Below are 16,487 nucleotides of genomic sequence, written 5' to 3'. Positions count from 1 at the left end.
ATTTATACGGAGACTTGATTACACACAGGTGGATTGTATTTATCATCATTAGTCATTTAGGTCAACATTGGATCATTCAGAGATCCTCACTGAACTTCTGGAGAGAGTTTGCTGCACTGAAAGTAAAGGGGCTGAATAATTTTGCACGCCCAATTTTTCAGTTTTTGATTTGTTAAAAAAGTTTGAAATATCCAATAAATGTCGTTCCACTTCATGATTGTGTCCCACTTGTTGTTGATTCTTCACAAAAAAATACAGTTTTATATCTTTATGTTTGAAGCCTGGAATGTGGCAAAAGGTCGCAAAGTTCAAGGGGGCCGAATACTTTCGCAAGGCACTGTATATCCACAATTGACATAACCTGAAAGGCCGCTCAGCGAGGAAGAAGCCACTGCTCCAAAACCGCCATAAAAAAGCCAGACTACGGTTTGCAACTGCACATGGGGACAAAGATCGTACTTTTTGGAGAAATGTCCTCTGGTCTGATGAAACAAAAATATAACTGTTTGACCATAATGACCATCGTTATGTTTGGAGGAAAAAGGGGGAGACTTGCAAGCCGAAGAACACCATCCAAACCATGAAGCACGGGGGTGGCAGCATCATGTTGTGGGGGTGCTTTGCTGCAGGAGGGACTGGTTCACTTCACAAAATAGAATGGCATCATGAGGCAGGAAGATTATGTGGATATAATGAAGCAACATCTCAAGACAACATTCAGGGAGTTAAAGCTTGGTCGCAAATGGGTCTTCCAAATGGACAATGACCCCAAGCATACTTCCAAAGTTGTGGTAAAATGGCTTAAGGACAACAACGTCAAGGTATTGGAGTGGCCATCACAAAGCCCTGATCTCAATCCCGTAGAACATTTGTGGGCAGAACTGAAAAAGCGTGTGCGAGCAACGAGGCCTACAAACCTGACTTAGTTACACCTGCTCTGTCAGGAGTAATGGGCCAAAATTCATCCAACATATTGTGGGAAGCTTGTGGAAGGCTACCCAAAACGTTTGACCAAAGTTAAACAATTTAAAGGCAATGCTACCAAATACCAATTGAGTGTAATGTAAACTTCTGACCCACCGGGAATGTGATGAAAGAAATTAAAGCTGAAATAAATAATTATCTCAATTATTATTCTGACATTTCACATTCTTAAAGTAATGTGGTGATCCTAACTGACCTTAGACAGGGCATTTTTTACTTGGATTAAATGTCAGGAATTGTGAAAAACTGAGTTTAAATGTTTTTGGCTAAGGTGTATGTAAACTTCCGACTTCAACTGTATATGTTTCTTATGAATTTCCTTGTCTGAATCTACTGTGACTCTAATGACCGGAAATCTCTCTGATGACAAAATAAAGGGAAGGAGCCTAGTATGCCTCTAACAGAGAAAGACAGAGAGAAAGAGGTAAATACTAAAGTCTAATGCACAATGCATACAGTATAGGGCCTAAAGGCTATATATAGTATCTATTTCTTATGCACTTCCCTCTCTGAATGTCTCTCTCTCTCTCTTTCTTGGATTAAATGTCTTGTACACACTGTGAAAGAGAGAGAGAGAGAGTGTGTGTCTATAAAGAATAGCACAGATCCTTGTCCCCAGGCTTGTCTTTTCTGACACAGTGCACACAGTGCACACACACACACACACACACACACACACACACACACACACACACACACACACACACACACACACACACACACACACACACACACACACACACACACACACACACACACACACACACACACACACACACACACACACACACACACACAGCAGATTTGCCCAAGGATTAATCCCAAATGGCGTCCTATACCAGTTACACTGAGTGTACAAAACATTAGGAACACCTGCTCTTTCTATGACATAGACTGACCAGGTGAATCCAGGTGAAAGCTATGATCCCTTACAAATGTCACCTGTTAAATCCACTTCAATCAGCATAGATGGAGGAGAGGATACAGATTAAAGAAGGATTTTTAACCCTTGAGACAATTGAGACATTGTGTATGTGTGCCGTTCAGAGGCTGAATGGGCAAGACAAAATATTTAAGTGCCTTTGAAAGAGGTATGGTTGTAGGTGCCAGGCACACTGGTTTGAGTGTGTCAAGAACTGCAACCCTGACAGATGTTTCCACGCTCAACAGTTTCCCGTGTGTATCAAGAATGGTCCGCCACCCAAAGTACATCCAGCCAACTTGACACAACTGTGGGAATCATTGGAATCAACATGGGCCAGCATCCCTGTAGAACGTTCTCAACACCGTGTAGAGTCCATGCCCTGACGAACTGAGGATGTTCTGAGGGCAAAAGTGGCAGCAACTCAATATTGGGAAAGTGTTCCTAACGTTTTGTACACTAATTATGCACAATAATATATAATAACGTAATAAGGTATCCCCTATGGGCCCTGTTAAAAAGTAGTGCACAATGTAGGGAACAGGGTGACATTTGAGACGCAGACGGTCTATGAATTACTCATCAGGTTGGTATAGTATCACACAGAGGGAGGGAGTGTTTCTGTCTTTCTGTCTGTCTTTATCGCTTCTCATTCTCCTGTCATTATCCACATACACATCTTCTCTTTGTCTCCCTTTGTTCTCTCCGTCCTTATCTCTCTCCTCCTTCTCTCCCCTGTTCTGTCCCACTGCGTGTCATCTCTGGTCGCCTTCTCGTAAACCCCCTCCCTGGCTCTCTTCTCCCTCTCTCTTTCTGTCTCTCTAGCTCCTATATCCTATATTATTTTTCTCTCTCTAATATAGACTATCATATATCTTGTATAAAAGTATCAATAATTCTCTCTCTCTCTCTATCTCTCTGGTCCAGTGGCTGTACTTTCTCGAATGGTCTATCAGTCTAATGATGGATGAAAAAAAAAAAAAAAAAAGAGAGAGAGAGAGAGAGAGAGAGAGAGAGAGAGAGAGAGAGAATTATTGATACTTTTATACAAGGCTTGTCATTTCCCAACATTCCATAATGTCCAGTCTTCTCATTGGACAGATGATGACTCCAGATAGACCTGACAGACAATCAATAGAAACGAGGTTGGGAGGCTCCAGTTAAAAAATAACAGATAGGGATGGAGACGTGTGTGTCTCCTCTGATGACTGGTCCAGCCCTGTCTATCAATGATAATCAATAATTCACAGTTTATAAGATAGTCTATATTAGTTTAACATATTAAACATCAGAACATGTTATAGATTATCAATATGTTGTCTATCTAACAGGGACAGTTAATGGAAACTGAATTTACGTTTGATATCTGGATAGATTTGGTCCCTCCCTCTCTCTCTCTCTCCCTGTTTTCTCAGTCACTGCTCCTCTCTGCTCTTTCTCTCGACATATCTCTTTCATCTCTCCAGGTATTGACCCACAAAGCTGAAATCAGGCGAGCTATAAATCACACACCTCCACTCTATCACTGAGCTACACACACACACATGCACATGCACGGACACACACTCACCACACGCCTACACACGCGTACATGCACCACACACAGACACGCACAAATCCCCATCTTCCTACATGCAGTATCATCCCACACACTCATGTCACACTATAGCTATAATTCAGCCCTCAGAGAGAGAGAGAGAGAGAGAGAGAGAGAGAGAGAGAGAGAGAGAGAGAGAGAGAGAGAGAGAGAGAGAGAGAGAGAGAGAGAGAGAGAGAGAGAGAGAGAGAGAGAGAGAGAGAGAGGAAGACAGTAAGAGAGAGAGAGAGAGAGAGAGAGGAAGACAGTAAGATAGATAGAAAGAGAGAGAGAGAGAGAGAGAGAGAGGGAGAGAGAGAGAGGGATGTGTGCATCCCTTCTTTCACCTCTTCTTCTAGAGGTCTTTCTTGTGTACCTTGTGAAAATCCTAATTAGGGAACTGCCCTTTTCTCTGTGTGTGTGTGTGTGTGTGTGTGTGTGTGTGTGTGTGTGTGTGTGTGTGTGTGTGTGTGTGTGTGTGTGTGTGTGTGTGTGTGTGTGTGTGTGTGTGTGTGTGTGTGTGTGTGTGTGTGTGTGTGTGTGTGTGTGTGTGTGTGTGTGTGTGTGTGTGTGTGTGTGTGTGTGTTGTCTTCTTTTTTGTCAGACCAAATGGGGGCAAGATAAACAAAAGCCAAAACAGCAGTAAATGAAAAGTCTTAAGGCTTTATATACCTGGAGGAAGAGAGAGAGAAAAAGATAGAGAAAGAGAGCGAGAGAGAGAAAAAGATAGAGAAAGAGAGCGAGAGAGAGGAAGAGAGTGATAAGGAGGTAGAGAGTAATAAAGAGCGTTGACTAGGAACTAGTGCTGGCACAATTACTGTATAACTTTTATACCATGACATTATTGAATACTCCTTTCTGATTGGCTTGAAGGGCATTCTAGAGCGTGTATTATTTCCCTATAACGCGCGGTATATTTGATGGTATAATTCGATGTCTATGGTTCCTTCTCACATGTTCCATGTTTGAGCTGCTTTTGAAAGCAAAAGTCGAATTTAAAACATTATTGGCATGGTTGAATTCGAAGCTGGGAATGATGGTTAAATTTGCTAAACTAGTAGGACTGTTTGCTTGGTTACCAAGGCAACTGCTGTCGCTCTCTAGTAAACTTGCTAGCTACTTCAATGGATGTTGAACACATTTCTAGCAGCAAATGTGTTAAAATTACAGCTATGGTATAAAAGGGATAATCAACTTGTGGCTCTATGCGTTCTCTGGAAAAGAATTCAACTCCATGGAAGGTGAGTTCCACCCAGCTATAGCGTGTCGTTGAACACACCTTCCACGTCGTTCATTATTTTCTATAGGATGCATAGCCTCTTGTTGATTATCACTTACGTAACCTATGGTGATGGATGAAGACCGTCATGAAAATAAAATAACCGTCATAGCCGTTTAAAAATGAACAGCTTACTGAAGATGGAACTGCCGGGCATTTCGTGCAGTTGAGTCCGTTTCTGCTGTACCATGGACTCTTAATTACAGCGTGATGAAACGTTGTTGCTCCTTGCTGAAACAAGCAAGGTGTTGTGGCAAAGATTCCAGATTCCATGTTGATGTATAATGTTAATTCAAAATATGTTAAGGGTAGACTCAACGAAATGACGTTGCACGAGCAGCACCACAGATATTGAGATGAGCAAGACGCAAGACTTGGCTCTCACACAGTATCTGCACATGTGTATGGGTTTGCTTCATGCTATTTACAGCGTGGTAGCCAGGGCACCAAAACAGCTGAGAAGTTGAGCCTCGCACTTTAACACTCTTAGTTGTTGGGGAAATTGACCCACTATAATGTTTACTTTCTGCAACTACGTCATATTGCTGAGTCTAGCTTTAACTGATGTGGCTCTGTAATGTCAGTTTGGTTAAATAAAAACAATCACAGCACATTGATGGTCACTCTTCCTGCTTTACTTCGTTCTTTTATTCCCAGCTTTGCTCATATGGGTAAACTCGCAATGGTCGCCAGTTCAACCATTATGCCATCATTGGCTTGAATGCTGACACCCGTACTATTCATTCCATTTCTATGGCAGCATATGCAGTCAGGAGAAAATGAGGAGAGGAGAAAATGTGCATCTGTATAATGTACAGTACCAGTCAAAAGTTTGGACACACCTACTCATTCAAGGGTTTTCCTTTATTTTTACAATTTTCAACATTCTAGAATAATAGTGAAGATAACCATCCTATGAAATAACGCATATGGAATCATGTAGTAACCAAAAAAAGTGTTAAACAAAAATATATTTTCTATTTGAGATTCTTCAAAGTAGCCACCCTTTGTCTTAATGACAGCTTTGCATACTTTGAGCCAATCAGTTGTGTTGTGACAAGAGAGGGATTCTATACAGAAGATAGCCCTATTTGGTATAAGACCAAGTCCAAATTATGACAAGAGCAGCTCAAATAAGCAAAGAGAAACAACAGTCCATCATTACTAAAAGACGTGAAGGTCAGTCAATCTGGAACATTTCAAGTGCAGTTGCAAGTACCATCAAGCGCTGTGAGGACCGCGACAGGAAAAGAATACCCAAAGTTTCCTCTGCCGCAGAGGATAAGTTTACCAACCTCAGAAATTGCAGCCCAAATAAATTCTTCACGGAGTTCAAGTAACAGACACATCTCAACATCAACTGTTCAGAGGAGACTGCGTGAATCAGGCCTTCATGGTCGAATTGCTGCAAAGAAACCACTACTAAAGGACACCAATAAGAAGAAGAGACTTGCTTGGGCCAAGAAACATGAGCAATGGACATTAGTGGAAATCTGTCCTTTGGTCTGATGAGTCCAAATGTGAGATTTTTGGTTCCAACTGCCCTGTCTTTGTGAGACGCAGAGTAAGTAAACGAATGTACTCGGCATGTGTGGTTCCCACCGTGAAGCATGGAGGAGGAGGTGTGATGGTGCTTTTATGGAGACATGTCATCTCCCGTCTGGATTACTGCAACTCGCTGTTGGCTGGGCTCCCTGCCTGTGCCATTAAACCCCTATAACTCATCCAGAACGCCACAGCCCGTCTAGTGTTCAACCTTCCCAAGTTCTCTCACATCACCCCGCTCCTCCGCTCTCTCCACTGGCTTCCAGTTGAAGCTCGCATCCGCTACAAGACCATGGTGCTTGCCTACGGAGCTGTGAGGGGAACGGCACCTCAGTACCTCCAGGCTCTGATCAGGCCCTACACCCAAATAAGGGCACTGCGTTCATCCACCTCTGGCCTGCTCGCCTCCCTACCACTGAGGAAGTACAGTTCCCGCTCAGCCCAGTCAAAACTGTTCGCTGCTCTGGCTCCCCAATGGTGGAACAAACTCCCTCACGACGCCAGGACAGCGGAGTCAATCACCACCTTCCGGAGACACCTGAAACCCCACCTCTTTAAGGAATACCTAGGATAGGATAAAGTAATCCTTCTCACCCCCCCCCTTAAAATATTTAGATGCACTATTGTAAAGTGGCTGTTCCACTGGATGTCATAAGGTGAATGCACCAATTTGTAAGTCGCTCTGGACAAGAGCGTCTGCTAAATGACTTAAATGTAAAATGTAATGTCAGTGATTTATTAAGAATTCAAGGCACACTTAACCAGCATGGCTACCACAGCATTCTGCAGCGATACACCATCACCTCTGGTATGCGCTTAGTGGGACTATACATTTTTTTTCAACAGGACAATGGCCTAATACACCTCCAGGCTGTGTAAGGGCTATTTTACCAAGAAGGAGAGTGATGGCCTCCACAATCACCTGACCTCAAATCAATTTAGATGGATTGGAATGAGTTGTACCGCAGAGTGAAGGAAAAACAACCAACAAGTGCTCAGTATATGTGGGAACTCCATCAAGACTGTTGGAAAAGCATTCCAGGTGAAGCTGGTTGAGAGAATGCCAAGAGTGTGTAAAGCTGTCATCAAGGCAAAGGGTGGCTACATTGAATAATCTCAAATATAAAATATATTTTGATTTGGTTAACACTTTTTTGGTTACTACATAAATCCGTATGTTATTTCATAGTTTTGATGTCTTCGCTATTATTTTACAATGTAGAAAATAGTTTAATAAAGAAAAACCCTTGAATGAGTAGGTGTGTCCAAACTTTTGAAGGTATATTTTTTGGTATATATTTTTGGGGCTATTCGAATGGTTATTACGGTGACCGCTGTCATTTGGCTGGCCAAAAACCATCATCCAAAATTCCATGACCATCACAGCCCTACTCGGAACAGATGACAACAGGACCCCATGGAAGACAGGACACCTGTTAGTGTACATACACACACACACCTGTTACCTGTAGGCAACTCTGTAGGCACTCTGCTTCCATCCTCCCTCCCCCCTCACTGTCATAGGTTTACTGAACACACACCCCTCACCCTATTGTTTCCCCTCCGCTCTGGTGTTTTCCCTATTCCACACCTCACATTCAAGTTCCCCAATACATTCGACCTAGAGTATTCTATTTTCTCCAGTACTAGCACACTAAGCTTGGAAGCCAATAAGATAAATGTGAATTATTGACGATGCACTTAGGCTGATGTTATAATTTCACTTTTTTGTAATATATATATTATATGACATCACATTTTATGTATGTTTCTGCATCTGTACTATGATATTCTAATAAACCTAAACATAAGCTATGGGTAAAAATGGGTTCCTACTGATTCCTACTGTTTCCCCTACCTACTTAGACACTCTTCTGGTAACCCTGGAAACCAACAATCCCTTGAGGCCTAAGCACCGGTTCGACCTAGGGGAAACCCTAACCACTCTAACCATTTTGGGGCTGACTGTCGTAGTTGTAGTGTTATGGTGAGTTTGTGTGTTTGTTAATGGTTTAATTTAATCATGTATGGGTGACATGTCAAGGCTAATAACACTTAGCTCTGAGCTAATGAGCCTGATGCAAATACACTGGGGACTACCGAGGGGGTAGAGGAGAGACAGAGAGAAAGAGAGAGAGAGAGGGGGAGAAAGATGGATAAGGGAGGGAGAGCGGGAGAAAGGGGAGGGAGAGAGAGAGAGAGAGAGAGAGAGAGAGAGAGAGAGAGAGAGAGAGAGAGAGAGAGAGAGAGAGAGAAGGGTGGGATAAATCCAGGAGGGAGGGAGAAGGAGTTGGGAGAGAGAGACAAAAAGAGAGTAGCGAGAGAGAGGGAGATTGTTTGTGTTTGCTATTAATTAGCATACTGTATCTGTTTTGTTGAAACAAATCAGTGCTCATTTTCACCGACAAACACACATACACGCACATACACACACACACACACACACAGTTCTAATCCAATCAGCCTATAGTTATAAGGGGCCAAATTCTCAGGTCTATGACTAGGTTAATCTGAGTCATGTGACTTCAGGAAACACAATCTAATAATCTCTCTCTCGCTCTCTCTCACACACACACACACAAACTATTTTAGGCATGGTTCTGCATTGCATGGCCTATTTGATTGACAACTTGCAATCCAATCTAGGATTTGATATTAGCTACTGTAGCTCCTGTACTATTATCGTACAACCTAACGATTATCTAACCAATCATCAATACAACCTAATATTGTCACGATACCAGAATTTTGACTTCAATATCAATACCAGAGCTGTGTTCAAATACCCATACTAACATACTGTATACTACATACTAAATTAGTATATACTGCCTACTATATACTATTAGTTCATTTTAGTATACGGTAAACGAACGGTATCCTTTCAGTTAAACGTACTAGCACTTCCCATCTTCAGGAAGTTGATGCTGTTGCTATGCAACCTCTTGCTAGCTTGTTAGCATAACAAATGACTAGCTAGACATCTTACAACTTCGGGTGAGTTCGTAAATTAAATCTGGAGTGCCAGAGTGTGTTCGGAGTGCGCTCTGGGCATTTGTAAATTCATAGTATTGTCATATTGTCCATCAGTAAATTCAGAGCGTTGTCAGATTGTTCGTTCATAAATTCTGTGCGTTTTGCTCTTGGAGCTTTCAGAGCACACACTGGATGCTCTGGCCGAGGAGTAGGGTTGATCCGAGCATTCTGATCTCACAACGGCAGTCAAACACCCAAACTAACTGGGAATCGTTGGCTAGCTTGCTAGCAACTTCCAGACACAAATGAGAGAACACCTCACTCTGACCATTTTACTAGCCCTAGCAGAGCTAGTTAAGCTGTTTTCGTGTTATGTAGAGCGTTGGTGAGTGTAACTGTGCTGCTGGCAACAATTTAATTACGATTTTTTGCAAATGTTTACTGACACCGGCCATATTCAATGGTTGTAAATTCATCAGTTATTCGATGCACACTCAGAAGAGAGTGCTCTGAAATCGGAGTAGATAGCCAGAGCGAATTAACAACGTCCATTAAGAAAGCACAACGATTTTACCACGTAGCTAAGCTAAGAATGATGTGAATAATCAAGTCAATAAATGTTGGGTCGTTAGTTAGATAGCATATAGTTAATATACTGGTGTATTAGTAGCCAACTAACATTAGGTAGCTAGCTAACTCTCCTAATACTGCTGTAATGATATGCTATGCGGTTCGTAAGGATAGCGTAGCTAACAAACTGTCAGCCAACATAAAGTGCTCAACATTTTCTTAACATTTGTCATAATTAGTTAAAGCAATTAATTTGTATCTGCTCTAGTCGCACTTCAGCTGCATATTTTCCTCCATTTTCTTAAAATCTGAAAACGTTGTGAAGCCACGCCCACTTTCTGAAGAATTGCATTATGGGCCCTAAAAGCACAGAAATAGTGTCCACTGCTTGTATACTTCGTATTTTGGTGAATTTAGTACGTCATCTGGGAACATTTGGCATACTATCTGTATCCATACTATGACCAATAAGCATACTACATACTCAATTTACTTCACAAATAGTATAGTTAGTGCAGTTAGTATAATTATTCGAATACAGCTCAGGTTTAGTATCACAATACTCGATCACGATACTCGATACCAAAACAATAACGAAACGATACCACAACAAACAAAAAAGAAGGCATATTAGCCAAAGTCACACAATGGCACATCATCCAGACAGATAAACTCAGCTACTGCTCTGTTCAATATCATTACGTTTGAAAATGTTTATGCACATTTATCAGAGACAGCCATGTATGCATTAATTAATCAATCATACAATCAATCTGACTTTGTTTTTACCAACCTAACTACAAAACAACGTAATGATACAAATTTATTTGAATGGTACATCTCTATTGATAAACTGGGTAAATCAAGACGTATTTTAGGTCAATTCACAATACAGGTGAATGCATATTATTCAATAGGAGTATGTGCTTGCATTGAGATATTTTATTGTTTATTTCACTTTATATGTTGTCTACTTGAAACGGCGTTCTTCGTTTGTAGAAAGAGAGTCGGACCGAAATGCAGCGTAGTGGTTACTCATGACTTTAATAGAAAAAGTGACACATGAAATAACTATACAAAAATACAAAACAACAAACGGAACGTGAAACCTAATTACAGCCTATCTGGTGAAACTACACAGAGACAGGAACAATCACCCACGAAATACAAAGCGAAACCAGGCTACCTAAATACGGTTCCCAATCAGAGACAACGAGAATCACCTGACTCTGATTGAGAACCGCCTCAGGCAGCCAAGCCCATACAACACCCCTACTCAGCCGCAATCCCAATAATTACAAAAAAAAACAATATGAACCACAACATATAAACCCATGTCACACCCTGGCCTGACCAAACATATAACGAAAACACAAAATACAATGACCAAGGCGTGACACTACCTCACTTGCTTTGGCAATGTTAACACATGTTTCCCATGCCAATAAAGCCCTTGAATTGAATTGAATTGAGCTTGTTTTAGCTGATTTCATGGGGCTACAAATGACAAAACAATCTCTTCCATTTAAGACTTATTTTAATTGAGACTGCTAGGAGAACATATTATTTTATTGTACTGATCAACAACATTTGCATAGAAGACGCAATATTTTTTTTTTAACTGTGCGGTGTCTCTTTAAAAAAGTAATGACGTAATTCGCCAGGCAGAACGTGGCTGTGGAATATGACTTGGTGGCTATGGAATCTAGTGGAAATCAGATGCGAGGTGAGGAAGACGAAGAAGTGAATTCGTTTTTGGCAGCGAGGGAAACTAAGTGAATTAATAAAGTTTTTGGTGATAATCAGCTTTGAAATCAGCATATATTGCATTATGTTTTGTAACCAAACAAAGTATTCAGCTGTAAGCTAGCAAGGAAAGTTAGCCGACAAATTAAAGATAGAAGCTACCAGTATCGTCTTGCATTGTGTAAAGGTGTTCTAGTTCTAGCTTGTATGGACATTGTTTAGCGAAAAGTAATAAACAAAATGTCTACATGTCTACAGTGTGATAACTCAAGCAATGAATGAGTAAGTGGAGCAGGCACTTTGGTCTTCGCTCTATAAACGGGCTGCGCTGATACAGGCTTGATCCTCTCAATCACGTGAGTCACATTTGACAGAAGTACTGAACATTGAAAAAATGATGGTACCGAACCTTTTTAGTTTTCGATGCCAGCTGCCCCAACAAAAGGCTACCTTTCATCAGCTACCTGTCATCAGTATTCCTCAGAGATGGGGCCATACCCCAAACAATTTAATACAATTCCATATTGCATTCTGTCTCTGTTGTTCATTCAGTTAATCATTCAGCCTGTACTAGAATAAAATATAAATGTATATACATGTCATTCGGCAGATGCTTTTATCCAATGTGACTTACAGTCATGCGTGCGTAAAGTTATTACATATTGTTGGTCTCAGGCATCGACCCCACTATCCTGGCATTTGCAAGCACTATACTCTACCAACTACCACCTGAGCTATTTAAATATCTCTGGTCGAAGGTAGTGCAATATATGGGGGAAAGTGCACTCTATGGGAAAGTGCATAGGCCAATAGGGTATCATTTGATTGAACCAGCCGTCTCAGGAACAAACACAGCCATGAGATCACTATAGAAACAACACCATATAGGTGACAGCTATGGCTTCATATTGATCCACAATGACCTATGACTGTCGATCAATAACTGTAACGATTCAAAACCGGCAATCACTATAAATATATTGACCAAATTCAAACAAACTTTATGTCTTACTCAATAATACACTGTTATTAATCAGTTACTAATCAGTTGCCAATTATGTGTGTGGGTGTGAGTGTGTTTTCAGAACATTAAGCCTATGCCCACTATCCTAACCAGGATCAATTCCACAGTTCATTTCTCATGATGACAAGAAAAATAGGCCTATAATGCCATAGAGTGCTATGAAGAAAAACACAAAACATCTCACCACTGTGTGTGTGTGTGAGTGAGCATGCATGCTTGCTCGTGAGTGCAGTCAGTGCAAGAGGCATCACTACAGTCTCTGGTTCGAATCCAGGCTTTATCACATCCGGTGATGATTGGGAGACCCATAGGGCGGCGTAAAATTGGCCCAGCTTCGTCCGGGTTTGGCTGGGGTAGGCCTTTGTTGTAAATAAGAATTTGTTCTTAAATGACTTGCCTAGTTAAATAAAGGTTCAATAAAAAAAATTAAGTGTGTGTGTGTGTGTCTCTCCTACCTTGGCACGTAACTGTCCTGACGTGGACACTTTCCGGATCAGCTTCTGCTCCGTCTCGTCCGTCTCTCCGTCGCTATCCGAGCTCTCTTCTCCGGGTTCGGGCGGTGCTAGGCGGTCAGATTCCTGTGAAGACGTCGACTCCCGCAGTTCTTGGACGTACAAGACATTCGGGTTTAGTTTGGAAGCCATGATGGTGATTGTTTGAAGGAACGGACTTGGGAAAAGGAGGAGAGGAGAAGATGGGACGTGATGTGCGTGACCAGACTTCAATCTTTACACTTCGTCCGTTGATCTAATGTAGCCTCGATCCTCTGAAAAGATGAATGATTCATATTTTATTATTTTTAAAAAGTGCCAATTGGCAGTTAGTTAGGCAGGTGTTTGAAATGTCCCCCGTATGTCAGCTAGAGCAAATCAGTTTGCCATTCTCACTCTTTGGGTTTGCGTTTTGATGGTGTAAGTCATATAGCCTGTACCATTGTGTGAAATCATTATTTTAATTCATGCAAACTTAAAATGGCTTAACTTGGGTGGTGTTACTGTTAACACAGTTTGAAAATAAAAGAGAGCCGCACACTGTTAACACAGTTAACACAGTTAACACAGTTAACACAGTTCAGAAAATGGAGTGTTGCTGGGGTGGGAGTGACCGAGTTCATTTGTTTTTCTCTTTACTGGTTCCTCTGCTTAGCTGTCTTGGTCACTGCATGATGTGGTGAAGCCTATAACACTTGTGTGAATACCAACATAATCATTTTGACTTTATGCAAACTGTTAGAATGGTTAACCTGGATACTGTTAAACTGTTTAGTCGGTTGTTGAGTCAAAACAAACGTTGAGCTACATTTGGCTGCCCACAACATGAAATGTAGGCCTATTTCTCTACATAGGACAATAATAAGACTTACTCATTGTATAACAGCTTTTTCTGAACATCTGCCATTGATGATAATGAAGATGATGATGGTTATTACAAAGGATAGGCCTAATATAGCATTAACTAAATGATGACATGACAATAAGCCTTCCTGCTTCAACGCTGATGAAAAGACAGTCATCAAATAAAACATGATTACAAAAAAAAACTGTAACTGTAATCCGTTACATTAAGCCTTTAGAAAATGCAGCATATGGCATTAATTTTTCACATGCAAATTGCAGTTTTCGGTAGTGCTCAAACCATGCCATTCCACGAGAGCAGTCCTCCATGACGATAAACAACAGAGTAGGCTAAAAAGTCCTTCATTTTGGGGTTATGCTCAGGTAAAACAATTTGCCAAATCTATATTTCCATATTTACAAGTTCTACTCTTGAAGATCAAGGGGTATTCAATTAGGCTAATTGGAATGACTGGAAATCTGACAGACATTGGTTTTTAATGTAAAGATAGGCTATAGCTTAATCGTATTATTATCTACATCAGAAAGCAAAGGGTTAGAAGAAGCCGACCTACACAACCAACCGATAAAGGAAATTCCAACATCCATTTATGGCCACCAGCTATGTAAACGCTAACATCGATTTATCCTGCAACAGATATCGTTCAATTGGTAATATTAATTTGTATCTTCATCTAATTCTTAAAGGGAAATTAATCTAAAAATAACTGAAAGTAATCAGATTATGTTACTGAGTTTGTGTAATCCAAAAGTTACGTTACTGATTACAATTTTGGACAGGTAACTAGTAACTGTAAAGAATTAGGCTACATTTATAAAGTAACACACACACAGGATTGCCATAAGAATCATGCACACACATTCCAGTAGGCTATTACAACACACACAACGCATGAGCATTTCAATTTGTCACTTTCAAGACATTTTGCCATATAATGTTATAATGTGTATCGCAATTACAAACATCATGTTATATTTCTCAGTGGTCACCTGCAGGTCGAGTGGTTGCTAACAGAACACCTGACTGTCATCATGTGTCTCAAGTGTGTGTCCTGTTTCCTTGGTTTCAGCTCTCTGAATTTAACCGACGTGTTGCTACTACACAACGACCGACCTCCCCATCTAGTCTACAGTTGTCAAAGGGCAGTATGATTTCAAATCATATGACGATAGAGTAGCGCTACGCGTTTATAAGGATATTTACTTTGAGACGAAAACGTTAAAAATAAACCGATTGTTCTGTAACCTTCAGTTATTTTGTCTTTGGAACAACAGGCAGTAAGTAGCGCGTAGCCAGGGCTTCTTTCTACCTTTTAGAGCTGGCGGCTCACGAGCGACAACGTTTGATCATTCATTCCATTGCGAATGGGATCGTTAATAACGACGGAGACTGGCACAAAACACGGATTTTAATAATATTCATTTATCCGTTCATCTATCAACGTATTCATTAATTTATTCCGTTCACCGGCGAAGCTCAGTAAAAACCGTTTACATTTTAAAATCCTCATCGTCAAAACCCGGTAGCCTAAACCAGCCTCTTTCAAGCATCTAGGTATCGTTTAGAGACGAACACCGTAGCAAGCTGTGGTGCCATGCATCTGTATTCTACCAGGGGCGATTAAATAAGTATCACTGTTACCGTGGCGTCCCCCGCTGCTTTTGCCCGACCTGGGTACCTGTCTCCTGGCTTGAATCCTCCCACACGACTGGGCACTATCAAATCTCTGGTTCTCTCGCTCCGCTCTCACACCGACACACACTATACGCATAGCATCGGGGGCGATTTGAATCAGTTGGTTGGGAGGGGAGGAGGAGGAGATGGGGAGAGACAGAAGTGCTTAGAGGAAGGAGGGTGATTTGAAGGCTACTTAAACTCGCCTTCACGAGAATGCAGAGAAACAGAGAGAGAGATTACATCAAAACTGCAGGCTATTTCTTCCCAGGTTAAACGGGGGAGTGAAACATTTACAATGAAAACACTCACAGCACCGGATAATTGTAATCAGTTTACCGGCATTAATCAGATATGCATGGGATATAGTTAGCCATGGTTGGGGCAGTGGTTGTTGTCTCTCAATTAAATTCAATTCAATGGGCTTTATTGGCATGGGGCAACATATGATTATATTGCCAAAGCAAGTGAAATTGATAAAGAAAAGTGAAATAAACAATACAAAGTAAATATTACAATCACACAAGTTTCAAAAGAATAAAGACATTTCATGTTTTGCAAATGGTTAAAGTACAAAAGGGAAATACATGTATATGGGTTGTATTTACAATGGTGTTTGTTCTTCACTGGTTTCTATTTTCTTGTTGCAGCAAGTCACACATTTTGCTGCTGTGATTGCCCACTGTATCTCACCCAATAGATATGAGACTTTATAAAAAATTGACTTGTTTTCGAATTCTTTGTAGGTCTGTGTAGCCTGAAGGAAATATATGTCTCTAATATGGTCATACATTTGGCAGGAGGTTAGAAAGTGCAGCTCAGTTTCCACATTTTG

The 16,487-nt window shown here is 41.0% G+C and overlaps 1 protein-coding gene across 3 annotated transcripts in view; it reads right to left on the bottom strand.

Annotated features, from left to right (window-relative positions):
- Positions 1–15,753, bottom strand: part of si:dkey-172j4.3 (diacylglycerol kinase delta) — a 133,693-nt gene extending 117,940 nt beyond the window's left edge. For 2 of the 3 annotated variants that reach the window (XM_046328051.1, XM_046328053.1), the window contains exons 1-2: positions 15,620–15,753; positions 13,078–13,388 (exon numbers count right to left, since the gene is read on the bottom strand). In XM_046328051.1, the coding sequence (XP_046184007.1) occupies positions 13,078–13,266 (189 nt within the window). In that variant the 5' untranslated portion in view covers positions 13,267–13,388; positions 15,620–15,753. Of the gene's footprint in view, positions 1–13,077; positions 13,389–14,967; positions 15,305–15,619 lie in introns of those variants that run through there. The other variant, XM_046328052.1, reaches the window with a different exon arrangement.
- Between the last annotated feature and the right edge of the window lie 734 nt (positions 15,754–16,487).

Source organism: Oncorhynchus gorbuscha, linkage group LG25, assembly GCF_021184085.1.
Source record: "Oncorhynchus gorbuscha isolate QuinsamMale2020 ecotype Even-year linkage group LG25, OgorEven_v1.0, whole genome shotgun sequence".
In the NCBI taxonomy this organism is placed as follows: domain Eukaryota; kingdom Metazoa; phylum Chordata; class Actinopteri; order Salmoniformes; family Salmonidae; genus Oncorhynchus; species Oncorhynchus gorbuscha.
Note: the sequence above shows the minus strand (reverse complement) of the source record. Positions and strands in the feature narration are given on the sequence as shown.